The sequence below is a fragment of the Sander vitreus genome, chromosome 8 (genome assembly GCF_031162955.1).
Source record: "Sander vitreus isolate 19-12246 chromosome 8, sanVit1, whole genome shotgun sequence".
In the NCBI taxonomy this organism is placed as follows: domain Eukaryota; kingdom Metazoa; phylum Chordata; class Actinopteri; order Perciformes; family Percidae; genus Sander; species Sander vitreus.
In genome coordinates this window covers 27,255,954-27,273,544 of record NC_135862.1, presented here as the reverse complement: position 1 = coordinate 27,273,544, position 17,591 = coordinate 27,255,954, and the positions used below count along the sequence as shown (strand labels likewise).

At 38.0% G+C, this 17,591-nt stretch overlaps 2 protein-coding genes across 2 annotated transcripts; one reads left to right on the top strand and one right to left on the bottom strand.

The window, feature by feature from the left end:
• The first annotated feature begins 39 nt into the window (after positions 1-39).
• On the top strand, positions 40-15,122 carry LOC144522546 (uncharacterized). The gene is made up of 3 exons (XM_078257717.1): positions 40-219; positions 9,110-10,622; positions 13,675-15,122. Exons 2-3 carry the CDS (start codon positions 9,114-9,116, stop codon positions 13,807-13,809), a joined length of 1,644 nt encoding a protein of 547 aa, XP_078113843.1. The 5' UTR covers positions 40-219; positions 9,110-9,113; the 3' UTR covers positions 13,810-15,122.
• LOC144522547 (phosphatidylinositol N-acetylglucosaminyltransferase subunit Y-like) lies at positions 15,035-17,106 on the bottom strand. The gene is made up of 2 exons (XM_078257718.1): positions 16,822-17,106; positions 15,035-15,731 (listed from the first exon to the last, which is right to left on the bottom strand). The coding sequence occupies exon 2, from the start codon at positions 15,333-15,335 to the stop codon at positions 15,123-15,125; it is 213 nt and encodes a 70-aa protein (XP_078113844.1). The 5' UTR covers positions 15,336-15,731; positions 16,822-17,106; the 3' UTR covers positions 15,035-15,122.
• Between the last annotated feature and the right edge of the window lie 485 nt (positions 17,107-17,591).

The window sequence follows — 17,591 nt, the reverse complement described above, 5'->3', positions numbered from 1 at the left end:
CTGCAGGCAGTGTAAATCACATCAGCAGAGGGAGGAGGACAGAGGACAGGATGAATGACTGATACCGTCTGTGTTCTTCATTCTTTCTAAACTTCACTTGGTATTTAAATGTTAGGAATATTTATTTTTTTATTTAAATGTATTACTAGTGAGATATTATTGTGTATATAGTGACTTTGCTGTTGCTGATCTAGATATTTACCTGCTGCTGGATTAAAGGTAAGAAAAACCTTACTGTTGGATGGTTTGGACATTCGGCCCAACTACAGGAAGTTCTGTCTGGCTATAGTCGTGTTATAAGAGAAGTGTAGCTCCTTCAAGAAATAGCTCAGTGCTTAGTGTGTAGAGTGTGAGAGAGTGACGGTGAATGAGCTCAGAGCAGACAGCTGTCGGCTATCAGACAGAGAATAAATTAGCAGTTTACTTGTTAAGTGGTAGTAAATGTAGGCTTCAGTTTGTTGAAGTTCCCATGTCTTGCTTCTCAACAACGCAGAAAGAATGATACAACCTGCTAATGGAAAAGGGGTAAAAACTTAGGTTGGGCAAAGTTGCACATGGCAAATGTTTTAGTCAGCAGTAATGGTGTACGAACAGGAGCAACGAGGTAACGCAAGCCTTTTTTTCCTGCATTTAGGCCTACCCCTGATTAAAACCATAATTTAACAAGGATTTGTCCAAGTCCTGGACTTCTGACCAATTAGCCCTTCATGCTGACTAATCTGCTTCTAACCAACACTCACATTCAGCAACTACCTAAGCTACTTAGAACAATTGCTTTTCCTAACCATTATTTATCTCAAATCCATAAACACATGTAAATGAATGGAGCCATACAAACTCACTCACTGAGTGTATTACCAGTGGAGGGGTCAGCCCTATGTTTCCACAGCCCAATGGTCCCACGGCCCTATGTTCCCACAGCCCAATGGTCCCACAGCCCTATGTTCCCACATTTCTAAGATTTTTCTTAAAATTAGGCCCTATGTTAGGGTTAGAGTTACATTCCATCTGTAGTCCATTGCTACTGGATAATAGGTTGGGTGTAATTGGCTACCAAATTGGGAGAAAGGGGGATAAAATCTGATATACATTTATGAAAAAGGAAATGTGGGAACATAGGGCCTACTTTTGGAAAGAAATCTTAGAAATGTGGGAATTGTGGGAACATGGGGCCTAATTTTCAGTGAAAAGAAAAATTCTTAGAAATGTGGGAACATAGGGCCTACTTTTGGAAAGAAATCTTAGAAATGTGGGAATTGTGGGAACATGGGGCCTAATTTTCAGTGAAAAGAAAAATTCTTAGAAATGTGGGAACATAGGGCTGTGGGAACATAGGCATGCTCCCCCAGTGGATGCCCAGTTCTCTCTCCTAAAATAAGTATTTTACTGCTGGAAAGAGGGTCTTTTTATAAAACTGGGCTGTCTATGCAGTAGAATGGCCCAAACATTTTTTTAAATTGGTGCTACGTGACCAGAGAAAACAGAAAAGAAGCTGTGATATTCCTTTTTGCTAAAACAAGTTAGTAACCCTACAAAAACCACAATGCACTGCATCGCACCAGACAAATAAAGCTAAACGGTGTGGTTCCGGAAGTAAAAATCCCATTAATTTTCTCCATAACGATTTTGATTATTAGCCATTATGTCTAAACCATCCAAGGTAGAGTGACACAGAATGGCGTCAATACAGATGGTAACAAACAATCTTGTATTACAGCTAAACGGTAAGCTGAAATTATTTGTTTCTGAAAACATTTTAGAAATAGGCATTGCAGTAACAGAATCTTGGTTATTTGATCAGTGCTGCCTAGGTTTACAGTTTCATTTGAGTTTTTTCAGCCTCTGTTTTTGCAGTGCAGATAGAGAATTGAGAGAGTCTGTCTCTCTCTACTCTTTGTGTCTGTATGGAATTACTAGTCTACATCTACGATGCTCCACTTCCAGGATTGCTCCGTTGCCACCGGAAATTCCGCCAGATTTCACTCTTTTCGGCTGGATGTCCGGTACCTTCCGCTTTCTTAGTGGTTTTTATTTGATTTGATTTATTTTGGATTTGACAAACAACATAATCCAAAGGATAGCATGTTAAAGTGTAAACACTTACATGGTCCTTGGTGTTAAAACATGCAACACATAACGAAGACCTATTTCAGGTCAAAGACAATAACATAGAATACAGATCATACAAGTTTTAAAAGCATTCTAAAATCAGAGAATCATAAATCACATAAAATAATCAGTCTACTCTAATTAAAAAATATTGGCTACTCTATTCCATAAAAAAGCCTTAACCTTGCGTCTAAAAGCCCCTCTGGTATTTACACTTTTGAGGGAAAGCAAGAACGGACACTGGCCCTAGTATTGTGATTATGCTGTGTATGAACCATTTTTATATGGTTCAACTTTAACTGCTCCACTCTAACATGTACTGGCAGCAACCCTACCCTTTTAAAAGCATCTCTACCAAGCACAACATGCATAATCGAAATGACATTGAATCAATGATACAACCAGTAATTTCTTGATAGAATAATCTAGATGCCTTGTCCTGCGATACAGGAATTTCAGTTTACCGGCACATTTGGATAATATTTTGTCAGCAATAGATTTACAGGTTAATGACTGCTCTAGTTAAGTCTTTGACTTAACTATGACTGCTCCTTAGATCTCTGCAGGGTAAATCCAGACAGCTAGCTAGACTATCTGTCCAATCTGAGTTTTCTGTTGCACGACTAAAACAACCTTTGAACGTGCACATGTTCCACCAAAACAAGTTCCTTCCCGAGGCTATTTTGCAGAAGCACCGTTAGCGCCATCCATGACGATTGTGATTGGTTTAAAGAAATGCCAATAAACCACTAGCCAGACCCCCGTCCGCAGCGCTGTGGGGGTAGGTCTGGCAAAGCGAGACTATGGAAGTACAGTCTGCAGTTCGAGCAACAGGCCCTAGGGCCAGCAGCATACCACCAAATGATGCGTTTTGCGTCATTTGGTGGTTGTTCTACTGGCCTGTGAGTAGGGAGATCTAGGCACTGATAAGATGGAAGGAAGTTTACCATAGTTCATTTACACATACTTCCAACATTATTATGATACAAAGTTGGTTGAATATCGACAAAGTTTCCCTTTAAGACAAACCACAGTCAGCAGCCTGATGTAGGCCTACTGAACTCTAGGTTTGGATGCAGATCTAGTTTTATGAAGACTAATCCATTACATTACAAAAGTGCAAATTAAGTGAAAGTATATCCTACTACTGAAAACCAGTCCACAACAACTGCGGGTTCTAAAATGAGACGAGCCTTCTATCCTGATTGTAATTCAGGTCCCTGAAAAAATGAAGCCACCTCCTTTAATACACTTCCAGTGGTATAGCGCAGGTAAAAATCGAGCTAATTTGACGCTTCCTTTTAATCTGTGTATTATCTGACAGTCAAGTATGTAGGCCTATGTCTTACGTACGTCCACACTACACCTGGTAACTACTAATTACATTGATGGCAGTACTGCCATCAATGTAATTAACAGCAGTTTAAGTCTATGAAAATTATTTCATTTCATAGACTTAAACTGCTTTTGTAAACCAGTTGACTTAACGTTAATTATAACGTTAACCTTTGTTTGGAGCCTGCAGTCACCTGCGTTGTACCTTGACCATCTATAAAATTACAACCAACCAGGGATAAATAATTCAGCAGCAGCAAAGTCCCATAACAGTTAACGCTAACCTCAAACAAGCATTACACTGACAGCACAAAATCATTTACTGGCAGTGTGGGCTTGTGATATATGAACCATTTCCAAATAATATTCCTGATTTAGGGTTCAGTCTGTAACGTTATTCATGCTCAGACGAAAGCGCGAGCGCGGCTCTCAGCTACTTACACCGGAGAGTCCATGAAAAATACGCAGCAGTCCCGCTGGCGTCCTCCCGGTTTTATCCACAAAATGACGATAATGGAAGTCACAAACTATCCTCACAGGTTGATTAACACACCCGTAAAGTCGGCGCTGTGATTCTCTTCAGCTACCTGTTCCTCACTCACATGATAAGTGCGCTGCCCCCCATGTGTAGACTAGCGTCAAATCGAAACGTTACAGACGAACGTTACAGGACAGAGAGTAGACTTCCGGTTAGTGTTTTGCTAGAATAAAACGATCTTTACAGCTAATTTGGAAAGTCTAAAAGATAAAAGGTATTGTTTAGTTCTTCTTCACAGTATATGGTCCATGTCTTGTAGGCTGCTGGTTTAAGGTTAGGATTATCCAGCTAGCTGGTGGTGAATAGGCTATAACAGGATACGTCTTTCTATCTATGTGAAAGGTAGAACCATATGGCCTATTTTTCACATTTCTATACATACAATATCAGTAGTTATTTAATGTTAATAAAATAAAGATATTAAAAAGTCTATAAATCGATGCATAACACTTAGAAGTGCATACACATTTTGGAAGTCAGATTTGTGACAATATATTCAAACATAAATCACTAACTGAAGCAAAACAAATGTCATTTTAAAAGTAAACCTTATAACTTTGCAAACAAATTATTTATGTAATTGTAAACTATTGGTCTGTTACTTGTTTGATAAATAATTACAATTATAATATATTTGGTACTATTCAACATGAATTAACGTGTCAACGTTTAATCACCGAATTTGGTTATGATTTGCAAAGTCAATCAATCAAGTTGTCTAAACGTGTTACTTGTCAATATTACGTAAACTATAGATTGAGTTTTCCTTTCATTCTACACTGTACATAATTATGCATTTAAGTATATTACAATTTAGTTTGCAATTGGATTAACATATTCTCAAATCGCCCTGATCCATGCCTGATTTTGGAATTGCATATATTTTGGATTTGTATTGTATACTAATTACATTTGCACTCGTCCTACTTTTCTATTGCATTGCTGAACAGCAATTTTCCTCAGTATAAATAAAGCTTTCTTATCTATGACAATACTGACAGAATGTATGATTTCCCATGTTTTCAATACAATCGTCAAGTTTTGGTTATATGTACAACATGCTGTGCATTACTATAACTCAGTGGCAAAGCCTGGATGTGATTAAATGAGATTCCCTGGGAAAAAATGAGATTATATAAATTATTCAGAGGGAAGAACTGATCGGGCAACAACAGAAAATTAAATTAAATTATTTAATTATAATATTGCTTGCAAATATCCATACAATTGAAATTTGCAAAATTCAGATTACATTACAGATTATGGCACTCTGTCCCAGTCAGATATAATAACATTTTCCATTAAAATAGCAAGCATTTGAATATCCACAGGCATCTGCAGTATGCATTGCAATGGGTACATTTAAACATAGATTTGAAGATAAACAAAGGTAAATCTAGGATTGTTTTTAATCTTGCAGTGTTTTCTATGGCCTGCTGTGATAAGCCACTGGGGTTTCAGTGACTGCAGCCAATCACAGGTCAGCCTTTGTTTAATCAATACTTTACTTATCTGCCACATTAATGTCATGTCTTTGAATTGGAATATCGTTTTCTATTTGGGGCTTTTTCCCAGCAAATATTGATATATTCAATTATAAACGACAGTTAGTTGTAGCCCTAAAAGACACACTGAGAGATACAATGTAATAGATGGATATGATTTTATGTTGCTGAATAGATTTCTGATGAATATTACAACCAATGTGTGGCCCATGTCCACATCATCTACACCCTTCAGTCTTTTCAAACACGCTCGCTGCAAAGGAGTAAAACATGACCAAAAAAAAATTCAACTGGTATGTAAGATGAGTTTGACATAATATTGGTACAACCATTTTCCTTTCTATAAAGTCATCATAATTGATCACTTGGGGCTATAGCATTATGTAAAAAAAAAACAGCAAGCATTTGCATATCCACAGGCACCTGCAGTACATGCATTGCGATGGGTGAATTTAAACACAGATTTGAAGAAAACAGAGGTAAATCTAGGCTTGTTTTTAATGTTGCAGTATTTTCCATGGCCTGCTGTGATAAGCCACTGGGGTGACTGTTCTGTACCCAGAAAGCTGAGCGCAGCCAAAAGGCCAATTCAATTAATCATCCAGAATACTCTACATCTGTATCAATACCTTGGATAAATGTTGGCATATGAGCTAACAGTTAAGAAAGACACAGACCTAAACAGACTGGTTAAGAAGGCCAGCTCTATCCTGGGATGCCCTCAGAACCGAGAAAGGATCATGATGGCCAAGCTATCATGCAATATGGAGAACATGTCCCCATGCATGACACTCTGACAGCACTGTGCAGCTTCTTCAGCGACAGGCTAATTCACTCCTGATGTTTAAAGGAGAGATACCGCTGTTCTTTCCTTCCTGCTGCTATCAGATTTTACAATCAACACTGCTCCAAGTAGACTGTACATAACAACTGACAACTCGCTCATATTAATGCAATATTAATGTTTACTTAACTGTGCAATATCAATATTCCCTCTGTGCAATACTGTAAATACTGTGTATATTTCCCTTTCCTTTATCTTATAATGGATGATTTAAAAGTATACATTTAAATCACAGACTGTACATAAAGAGATTTAAATACTCATACTGCCATCTACCGGTGAGAGGGTGAACACTAAATGTCTGACAGTGCAAACAGTGCAACTTATGCACCTTTTTTATACAAACTATGCTATGCACACGCAATAATTACTTAGGTTAAACTATATTACGAACGTTTTCGCACCAATGTACTCCTTATTCAAAGATTTGGCTGCTGCGTAGGTGGATAAATGCACAATATTAAACCGCATCATGTAGCCTAAAATCAACTAGTGTTGCTAAAATACTTCCATTGGTCCAGATCTACCTATCTATCCATCTATCCATCTATCTTTATTTCTTTATGACTTTCTGGGCTTTTATTTTAAAGATATTTTTTTGGGGCTTTTTTCGCCTTTAATTGACAGGACAGTTTGTTGAGAAAGGGGAGAGAGAGGGAGAAGACATGCAGGAAATCGTCACAGGTCGGACTCGACCCTAGACCTCTGCGTCGAGGCATAAACCTCCATGTATATGTGCGCCTGCTTTACCCACTGAGACAATCCGCCCACGGCTTTTATTTTTGACATACTTCCGTCCGGGGTTAATCTTTCAAGTAGCCTACTTGGATAGCACATTTCATGATTAAAAGTGTTTTGTTTTTCTCTCCTCAAAGCTACTCTGTAGTTTTAAAACTCCTTAAATATTATACAATGCTTTTAACTACGAGATGTTCTCTCTGGTTGTTTAAAGCCGGGCCTTACGAGACTCACATGAATGCAACATGAACTCGAGGCAGAGACGGTGTCTTTGAAGTTGAGTTAGCCGGCTAGAGTTAAATCTGCCTTCTGAGGTAAGCTAATTATTGCAAAAAACGTTTTTTGTATAATGACAGTTTATGGTACATGGGTCAAAATTAATCGTTTGGTATAAAGTTTACCTTTTGAACCGCTAAAACATACGGTCAGAAGAAGAGAACTAATGCTAAACCGTTTTCAGCAGTTTTCAGTCTGGTTTTGCTAAAGGCATCGTGATTTCGTAAATTTTGCGACTACTTGCACTAGACAAGTAGAATATTAACTAGACTGAAATGTAAAAAACTGTGAAAAATGCAGTATCCCTATACGAAAATATAAGTAATTGTAAATCCATGCTGCCATTTCTCCAAGTAGAATCACTTCTTCAACTTGATAGTTACATTGTTTCAGACCCCTGTGTATGTAACGTTAACGTTACCATACTAAATCGAAATGCTATCAGTTTCCCATGTTAACTAGCAAAGACATTCTTTCAAATATATCACAGATAACTGAAATTAACTTTTTTTCAAAGTAAATTCTAGCACATCTTTTAAAAAAGCAAATAAGCGCTAAAATAGTACAAATGACCATCATATAAAACGTTATCCTGTTATGTTTTTTATGTGCTCTGTTACAATGTAGTACCAAAAATGTCTCGGAGCAGGCCTAGTTGCTATTGCATGTAGACTAGATAACATTCAACGTTATTGTCATTGCACATAAACAGGTACTAAGACAACGACATGCAGATTATCATCTAATAGCAATAGAGAATTAACAGAATAAATATAGAATGTTGCTGTCACCTTGGATGCAGAGTTCTGAAAGGTGAACGCTGAGGGGAAGAAGCTGTACCTGAGCCTGCTGGTCCTGGAACAGAGTCCATAATAACTAAAAAAAATACTAATAGATTAACAAAATAGTTTTGATAATTTTTTTGCCGATGGACTAATCGATAAATCAAACTAACCATTTCAGCTGAACACTTAAGTACACATAAATCGTAGAAGCCAATAAGTTAAAAGACAAAATAAATAGACACTCGGTTGATAGTTTATTAGGCAGTCCTAGTTATGCTAAAACAGTTAGTCGATCAAGGAATTAGTCCATAGCTAAAAACTTACTTGGCAATTTTTTTTTATTTACTGAGAATGTTTGTTGCTTTTTCAGTTTTATATAATTGTAAATTGAATATGTCTATGATTACGACTGTTGGTCAGCCATAAGAAGCTTTTTGTAGATGTCATCCTGGGCTCTGAAAAGCAGTATTTTTTTTAAATTCTTTGACATTTCAACTATGATTAATCGAGAAAATTATCCTTTGATTAATTGATAATGAAAATAAATAAACACTAAGTAAAACAAATGCTACAAAAATAACAATATAATCATGTAGAGAAAACACAGTAGGTATTGTGGTGGTGTACTGGATTGCTTTTAACAGAGTTTTTTTATTACAAGGCTGTGTCTGTCAGTTGGAAAAGTGTTCTAGAAATATGAGACTGTACCAAGACACCCCTAGTGGGATGACACCACATTGTTTTGGCACAGAGCTTGTTAATGAAATGCTTGTAACATTCTGTAATAACAACGTTAAGTAGTAACAGAAAAATGTAGCAACTAGAAATTACATTTAGGGATAGCATAATCTTCTGTTATCTAGCATTTCCTTTCATTAGAGTGAGTCTACCAGTGTTAGACCAATATAAAACTATGTATTCAAGACTGCTGTATGTAACTTTATTTTTAAGTATGCACTTTCCTCTTTCTGTTCAACAGACCCATGAGCAACGGTGAGGAGACAGACTTATTATGGGAGTCTTGGGCCTGGACACCTGGGAAAGAAAAAAGAAAAAATGCCTCCAAAAAGGACAAAAAATGCCTAAAATCCAAAAACAACATAAAAACAGATGAGAACATCCAGAAAAAAAAGAAAAAGAAACACTCAAAATTCAAAGAAGCAATTGATGGAAGGAAAGAAAAGAAAAAAGAAAAGAAGAAAAAGAGATTGGCTTTGGAACTAGATGACAATTTAATATTTACACAGGGCAGTAGTGCCCAAGCAAAATCTACTGTGAAGCCTGAAACATTGAATCCACACAGTTATAACAAGCTAAAACCTGACCAAGACTGCAAGAAGAAAACTAAAAGAAAAAAGAAAGTGGCATTTGATTTATCACCAGGCTATATCTGTATCAAACGTCCTAAATTTGTCTCTTCGTCTCAGCAATCTCCCAAAGAGAGCATCCCCTTAGAGAATGAAGCTGTGAGAGACAGTGAGAGCTGCTCACAGGTCACAGTGACAGGACACAGCCAGGGTCAAAGACATGCTGAAGAATCTCAATGCACTAATGAAGATATCAACAGCCAGGACCTGTTTATCACCCAGAAGACATTCAGCTCTCCGCCCCCCGAACCTTCTAGTGGTGAAGCCAGTGACAAAGCCGTTACTACAAGTCCTCAAACGTTAACACCACGAGACAAGCTGCACACATCTATGGCGTTTATAAAACAGCATCTTAAAGGATGTCCACAAGACTCACATTTCTATCAGCATCACAGAAAGACAAAAGAGCATGTGCATAAGCCAAAGACAGTACAGTTACTTCTCACAGAAGAAGAGGAGGAAGAAGAGTGGTTAAGCAAAGCACATCAGCATCCTAAGAAGAAATCATCCTTCCAGACAAAGAGGGAGTTAAATGCAAACCTTACTGGGGAGACCAAACGACCACGCCCTGCACATGTAACGCCCAGTGTGGTGAATGAATACCTGGATGAGCCAATGGATGTAAACTCCCCCCTGGATACTGCAAAGTCAAAGAAACATTCCCGTTCACCATGTCTGTCAGATGAGCCATCAGCGCTTCCACCTATGTCCATGGAAAGCACTTCCACACAGACAGAAAACTTCTTCACCACTGAGCTCTCCTCCTACCTCAACTTCTGCCAAAAAAGTAGAGTGACTGTACACCTTGAGGACTTGAAACCTTTGGACCTAAGTCTGCCGCACAGGGCCAGAAAAGACCTTGGGATGTGTTTGTCAGGGAAGTCATTGTCTTTACCAGGAGAGATACAAGGCATCAACCACAAAGAGCCCAACCTGCATCCATCTTGCTCTTCAGACATGAAAGATGTAGAGATAAAGAAAGACCCTTCTGGTCGACATACTTGGTCTTCAAGCACACAAGGTAAAAGTGCAACAATTCTGAGCCCCAAGTCAGAGTCTGCAGACACAACAATCTCCAGCGAGGACGAGCCCCCCTGTCGCACTGGCAAGCTAGACCTGACCCAGGTGATACCACATGAAACTCGACCACCTTGTATATTTATGTTTTGCACAATTTACAATAATCACACTTGGATTTTTTAGGAATTTAGTCATTTAGTCAACTCATTTTTGTCAAACGTAGTTTACAGAGGAGAAAAGATACCTAAATTCAATGCATCTTGAAATTGCAGGGCCTTAGTTGTTTCTGTCAAACTTTTCATAAACCACTATGATGTACAAAAAGTATCTGACCTGAAAACCACTTGGCACAACGTGCAAAACTGCCAAAAATCTAACCAATATTTAATCACTGCTCTAAAGGGATGAGGCTGGCAACATTCTATATTTTTCATACTGTCAACAAATCCCATGAAAAAATCCCACCAAAACCAACAATTAGTTGATCCTACAAATAAGCATTGTGTGTGTATCCAAAGTCAAAGTATCCACATTTCTTATGCCTCTGTGCGCTATTGTTGTCCTATTAAAAATACATAAATGAGCTGCACTGGGTGACATGTTCCTTCATTACCATAAAAACACCTGTAGTTTATTCCCACTCAATCCCACATACACCGTGCTGCTCCTGTACAGTAACTGGCTAGTCAACCAAATGTTTTAAAGGAGAATTCCGGTCAATTTCAACATGTAGCTCTGTTGTTTGTTGTTACGTAGTGCTGTCAGTAGCGAGAAAAACGAAAATAATCGGTGTTGCCTACACTGAGTTATGCTACTGCTACAGTTTGCACCCAGGAGGCTGAAACGGGGCAGGTTTTAAACATGCTTTTAGCCTCTTAACATGTTCAAGGTGTCATTACAATTGCCTTGCCATGTGAACTGATTCCTTCCGAGTGAACACAGTGAATATGGCTGCAGTAGATGTGAAAGAAATGCATAAAAGTTATTCATACCTCTGTTTAGTTCCGGTGTTGAGATGGCAAGAAAGTGCTTAGGGACCGTCAACAAACTACAACACCGAAAAGAGATACAACAAAAATATTTATTAATTTAATGATTAAATAAGGTAGTGTCTCCAAACTTACCTCAATTATAACTTGTCTCCTGCTAGTTGTACTACAGCACTTTAAAAAAATAAGCACATGCCTATTTTTGAAAATATTTTTGTATCGCTTTTCGGTGTTGCAGTTTGTAGACAGTCCCTAAGCACTCGTCTTGCCGTCTCACCACCGGAACACCGGAACTAAACAGAGGTATGAATTAGCACAACTTTAATGCATTTCTTTCACTTATCATCTACGCATTCACTGTGTTCACTCGGAAGGAATCAGTTCACATGGCAAGGCACTTGTAATGACATCTCGAACATGTTAAAGGACAATTCCGGCGGAAAATGAACCTAGGGGTTAAAAACATGTGTACCGAGTCGAACGTTCTCTGGGACATGTTTTCATGCTAATTGAATGTGTCTCTAGCTTTAAACAAGCTACCGCAAACGGGTGGTTAGCTGCTAATGCTACCTTTGCAGATGGTAAATCACTATTTTATACCACTAACAAGGCTCAAAATAGCACCACACTTCAACGGTAGCGTAATGAGGGTTCCTACATGTAAACCGAAGCATTGAGAACTTTGTAAGCGTACAGACAGTTTATTAAAAAGATAGATTATAAAGACTGTAGCGTTCATGTTTACATGCGGGCGCCATCTTAGAAAACAGTCATGAGCAGTCGAATCACGAACGCTGTGTTTGAGCTATGTTACTGGTTTCTGGTTGCACGGCGTTCGATTCCGATTCTTTTTCGTTTTTCTCGCTACTGACAGCATTACGTGACAACAACATAGATACATGTTAAAGGCGACCGGAATTCTCCTTTAAACCTTCACTCACATCAAGTCTACAAGCTCTCACATTTTGCACCATATTTACCTTCATAGAAACAGGGAAATAGTGGCCCGTGGGCCAAATTCATTTCTATTAATAAAATATGTGGCCCCTTGGTGAAAGCTGGCTTCCTTTTTATAGTTTGCATCAAAACTTTTACATGATTCTTCATAAATCTGCTGTAGGTAACAATTTAAATATAAAGCTCATGTAAATTCAAATAAATATGACCCATACTATCTAAGAATAATTAATGATTTATGTCTCAAAACACAAATAGGGGACAGTCTAGCCGAAACCTCCGGTGCTGAAAAATGAAGCCAATGCAGAAGGGCCAAAAACTGCAGTTCCTCAAATGGCTAATAGAAGCTGGCTCCAAAAGGGAGTCAATTCTCATAGATACTACCATTGTTTGGTAGTCACCCAACAACAACCACTGTGTGTGTGTGTGTGTGTGTGTGTGTGTGTGTCCCTCTATGTGCCTGATCACGTGTCTCACTCTAGACACAGCTAAAAAGTCAAGATGGCCAAAATCACCATAAACCTAAGTGTTTTATTTTGAAATGTGTTTTACTTTGTAAAGTATCCGCCTGCGCTGGGGCCTTCCTGTATTTGATTACCTACCTGGTTTGGCACATTCAAGTGCGCAAGAAATACAGGAGACGCCAAACGATCGCTGCAGCCCATGGGGGTTCTGCTCCTGATTGCGGCTGGTGTGAATAGACAGATTGGATAACATGGGAGGCAAAATGAAAAAATTGTGCTTTCGCGGCCAGTGTGTCCCTGACTTAACAGAAATAGGGTGCTGCAAAAAAAATTGTATAGGGCAACAATGACACAACTTTCATTAAACCATAAAATGATCGTGTATTGTGTGTCTAGCGTTGAAGTGCAATACATAACATTTGCATCTATGAGTCATTATTTTGCTAAATTAGTATTAACATAAAGTTAGTACTCACTTACGGGGTAAAATGACCTCTGATCTTAGACATAATTTTGACATAATCCTTAAACAACTGCCCCTATGAAACTATGTTTGCCATCCATGGAACAATGCTAAAAAGAAAAAACTGTACCACGGATGAGAGCCACAGACAGGGTAGAAAGGTTGGAATGTACGTACTAATTGTGTTTTGGGCCTTCCCTTATCTTTTAAACTGTGGTGCCTAATAATTCAAGTGCACATTATGCCACTGTTCAGTAACAAAATGACTTTTTGTTTGACTTCAGGTGAGGGCAGTCCAGATGAGACTTAATGAGTCCTTCTTTTTCAAGACAAAAGGAGAAGGACAGTCACCCAGACCAGAGTCTCCACTGATGAAACTTGCTCAAGGCAGAGAGGTGAAAAGCAGAAAGGGCCACTGAGGTCATATAAAAGGACGGAAATAGAGGTTTGCTGACACTTACCTGCAGTCAGGGGCTGCCACATTCTTACGTTGTCTGCTAGACACCCTTTAATGTCTGAAACAGTATTTAAGTGGCTTGGCATTTAAAAGCAGCCATGTATCGGATTAACTAAAATTCAACTCTTTACGATAAAACTCAATCTCAACCTTGCTCTTGAGAGGTAATAATCACAGTAGAAAAGGGTGATGTTAACAGTGTAAGGGCAGTCAATCCCTTTATGATATACAGTAGAAAGTTCAACTTGTCATGCTGGATGTTATTAGGCACATGAAAAGAAAAATGCAGTCATATTTAACAATAAGAAAGGAAATTCTGTCCCAAAATGAACTTCTGGAGAAAAATCCAAAAAGAAATATTCATCATATAAATGATGACTTGATGCATTTGTCCATTGTTTACATTTTCAACTTAGACTTATATTGTTGATAGTGTTTTAAGTGCACAGATGCTGTGTATTACTTCCTTAAATATCAGTTTGACTGTTTTTTGAATGTTTTCAGGGAACATCAAATTGTAGTTCATAGTTGTTTGTTTTCTGTTCCGTATGAAAGCAAGTCTTATCAATAAATGTTTATTTATTGTGTAGAACCTGTGGTTTACTTACTGTTCAACCTGTAAGATATATTGTCTGAGTTTTAACAGTGTTTTTCTAAAATTACACAGTGAAGTTTCAATATTAGGTTGTGTACTATACTTTATTAATTTCCCCTCCGCAGTAATGAATGTGCATATGTAATTTGTCACATGACATACAATGTGAACTACATCAAGGCTCAGAATTAACACAGATGACATGGAGCATCACACTGCACCAACCAAATGTTCAGGATTTCCTGTATTTACTGTACCACTACTCAAAAGGAAAATAATCTTTTTTTATCAGCTGATTACAAACAAAAGCCCTCCACCGTAAAAAAAGAGTTGTAATTTTTTGTTGCATTTAATTTTCTTCAGCCTGCCTGATCTAGTTCCGCCTCATGCCCTGCAATGTGTCCATTTCCTTGTTATCTCAATCACAATGTATATTCTTGTATAACAGCAGTACTTCATTCTAGTGACTGTAGAGAAAGCAATTTTTTCTGCTATTAAACTCCATTGTAGCTGTGCTTGTAATGTGCTGATGTGAAGTCAAACCATTCTATTTTTACCTTTTATTAACCAACAAACAAAATGGGTCCAGAAATGGAAGAAACATCACCAACAGATGATTTTAATTGTACTGAAGTGTTTTCAGGTAGATTTTTCCTTTAACAGAACAGAATCAGAATGGCCTAGTTGTGTCTAAAAAGCTTGATCCCTATCCAGCTCCAGAGGTGAAAGAAGACGTAGACAGGGATGGTGACCGGCAGCAACAGGCTGTAGAAACACAAACTGCTGCTGCTCGTGCAGCCCTGAGGGAAGTTCTCATCCACTGCAGCAGAGTAGAACAAACCAAAGAGTGACACTATTGGTACCAGCCCCACCATCATGGACAGGGAGAACATACTTGCAGATTGGGTTCTATTACAGGGCACTACTGAAGTACATAAATACCTGAGGTGATATATTACATGTAGTTTTAGCCAGGTAGCTAGAATGCAGAATAGGTTCTCACTGTGTTGCAATACAATAAAGCATTTGACCTGAACAGGATCCGGTCACAGTGTTACAGAAGTATTGTCTCATTCAGTACAACAGCCTTTAAAACACAAGGTTGAGTCGGCTTGCTTGAGTGAGCCGAAGGTGGTGTGATGGAGTTTTACCCCTGTGCTGGTGTGGTTGAGGTATCTGTGTCTTTCTGTATGAGTTTGGCCTCCTGAGGGATCATGTTGGGGATGCCGTCAATTATGGGATAGGCAATACCAAGCTCCTAGATCAGCTCATTGGTCTTAGTCTTGTACCTGTGGCGGGACAAAAGCAACATAATTCTTTTATGATGCACATCGCTTCCAATAATGCTTTGATGTCTTCAAAATGATATTATATATTTCAGTGTGTAACATTTACATAACATGCTGCAACTTTCCCATGGTCACATAATGAATCCTGATACCCGTTACCAAAAGTCATCTCTCAATAGTATTTGAATGAAGGTTGAATTTAATAACTTGCCAAATGTGGCAATCCCATTTAGATTGTGTAATCAATTTAGGTGTTTTAACTAAGATTACACCACAGTATTTATATACATGGTCACATATTTATTTTTGTTGGAAATACAATTAAGGTATATATTTCAACATGCATTTAAGAACGGCTTAATTGTGTGTACTATAGTACACATTGTCATGAAAGTAATGTTATATTATATATTGACGTAGCTACGTCTAAAAACGTGTACTAATACTTTGCTGTCTAGAATTTCGATGTCGGACGGTAAAGTACCACACCATTAACAGAGTACGTAGGGTTACGGGACAATGAATGAATGAATTTAATATGGAACGTTTCCCGTTGTGGCTGCTTTTAGGTAATAAAAGTAATGGGCTAATTTAATCAACATCATTCTCCAGTCACATCACATTGTGACTCATATGATGTGAAATTTTACATAAATATCAACCATTTAGTTAAAACACATGAACCCTCAGTGGATACTAATCTAAGCCCACACTACACCAATAAGCTTTATATTTAATGTCAACAAAAACATTTTACTGTAACATATTGGAAATTACCATCTACATTTAATACAGCACATATCTGAACCGATGTAATAATACAGGGTTTTTTAAACTTGTATTTCACAGTAACGATAGGCCTACTACAACTATTAAAATCAGTGAGGTGTGGTAACGTTAGTGCTTCGGCTCAAACGTTAACGTTGATCTGCTGTGCATTTTACAAACCACCGATGTCGCTGTTTGCTGCGATTGAAGCCCCGATGCTATAATCTTTTTCGAAACAAATATAGGCTAAAAAGGTTAATCAAGCTCCATCCACGCGTCACTAACGTTACCTAAATCACATGTTTATCCTGTATCGTCTTACTTTAATGGCTTCTCGGACAGCGGTCATACTAGGAGCTCAAGCATTGAGGTGTCTTAAAGGCTGCTGCACTTCGTCCTTCACATCCGAAAAGCTGCTGACCGACACAGAGGAGAGTATTGCCCTCTGTATAAAAGGTGCGTTCTTCACATTGCAGTGGACACGAACTGTTTCCGTTACCAATCTACCGAAAACATTCGGAATATGTCCTAAACTTTTCAACAAGATAGTCATAGCGAAAACTCCCCAACAGGATTATAGACACTGTGTAACCAAAATATGAGTCCTCTTTCTACTAAAAACGATTATCAATAGTTCCGCTTATTGATTCCAGCCCACACTAAGATCTCCGTGATCATGTCAGCCAACTCTAAAGTTGTTGTGCACGCATATAGCTACTGACATTTATTATTAATCCTTTAAACCATGGATGTATTAAAGATTTATTAACACACTTTATTGAAAGTTGACATGAACAATAACCGCCACGCGGGTTACAATAATGGCAGAAAAACATGACATCAGATTAAATATGATGTTATAGAGAGCACATACATTCAGCGTTTTTATTTATTTTTTATTTTTAGAATATAAAATAGTTCTTATATTTATATGTTTGGTTTTATTTTCAAACACAATGAATACTGGTTTCTGATAAGAGTAGGCCTACTTACATTTATGAATGCCATTTAGGTAATAGAATATTGATGATAATATAATACTAGTTTGGTAGAGCAGAAGTGTAATTGGTGAAACTAAACAATATATGTTTA

Bases quoted from the DNA above. Each gene is read 5' to 3' on its own strand.
- LOC144522546 (XM_078257717.1), top strand. From the start codon at position 9,114: ATGAGCAACGGTGAGGAGACAGACTTATTATGGGAGTCTTGGGCCTGG. The intron at 10,623-13,674 runs GTGATACCACAT...GTTTGACTTCAG, and splicing joins GCAAGCTAGACCTGACCCAG to GTGAGGGCAGTCCAGATGAG.
- LOC144522547 (XM_078257718.1), bottom strand. From the start codon at position 15,335: ATGTTCTCCCTGTCCATGATGGTGGGGCTGGTACCAATAGTGTCACTC.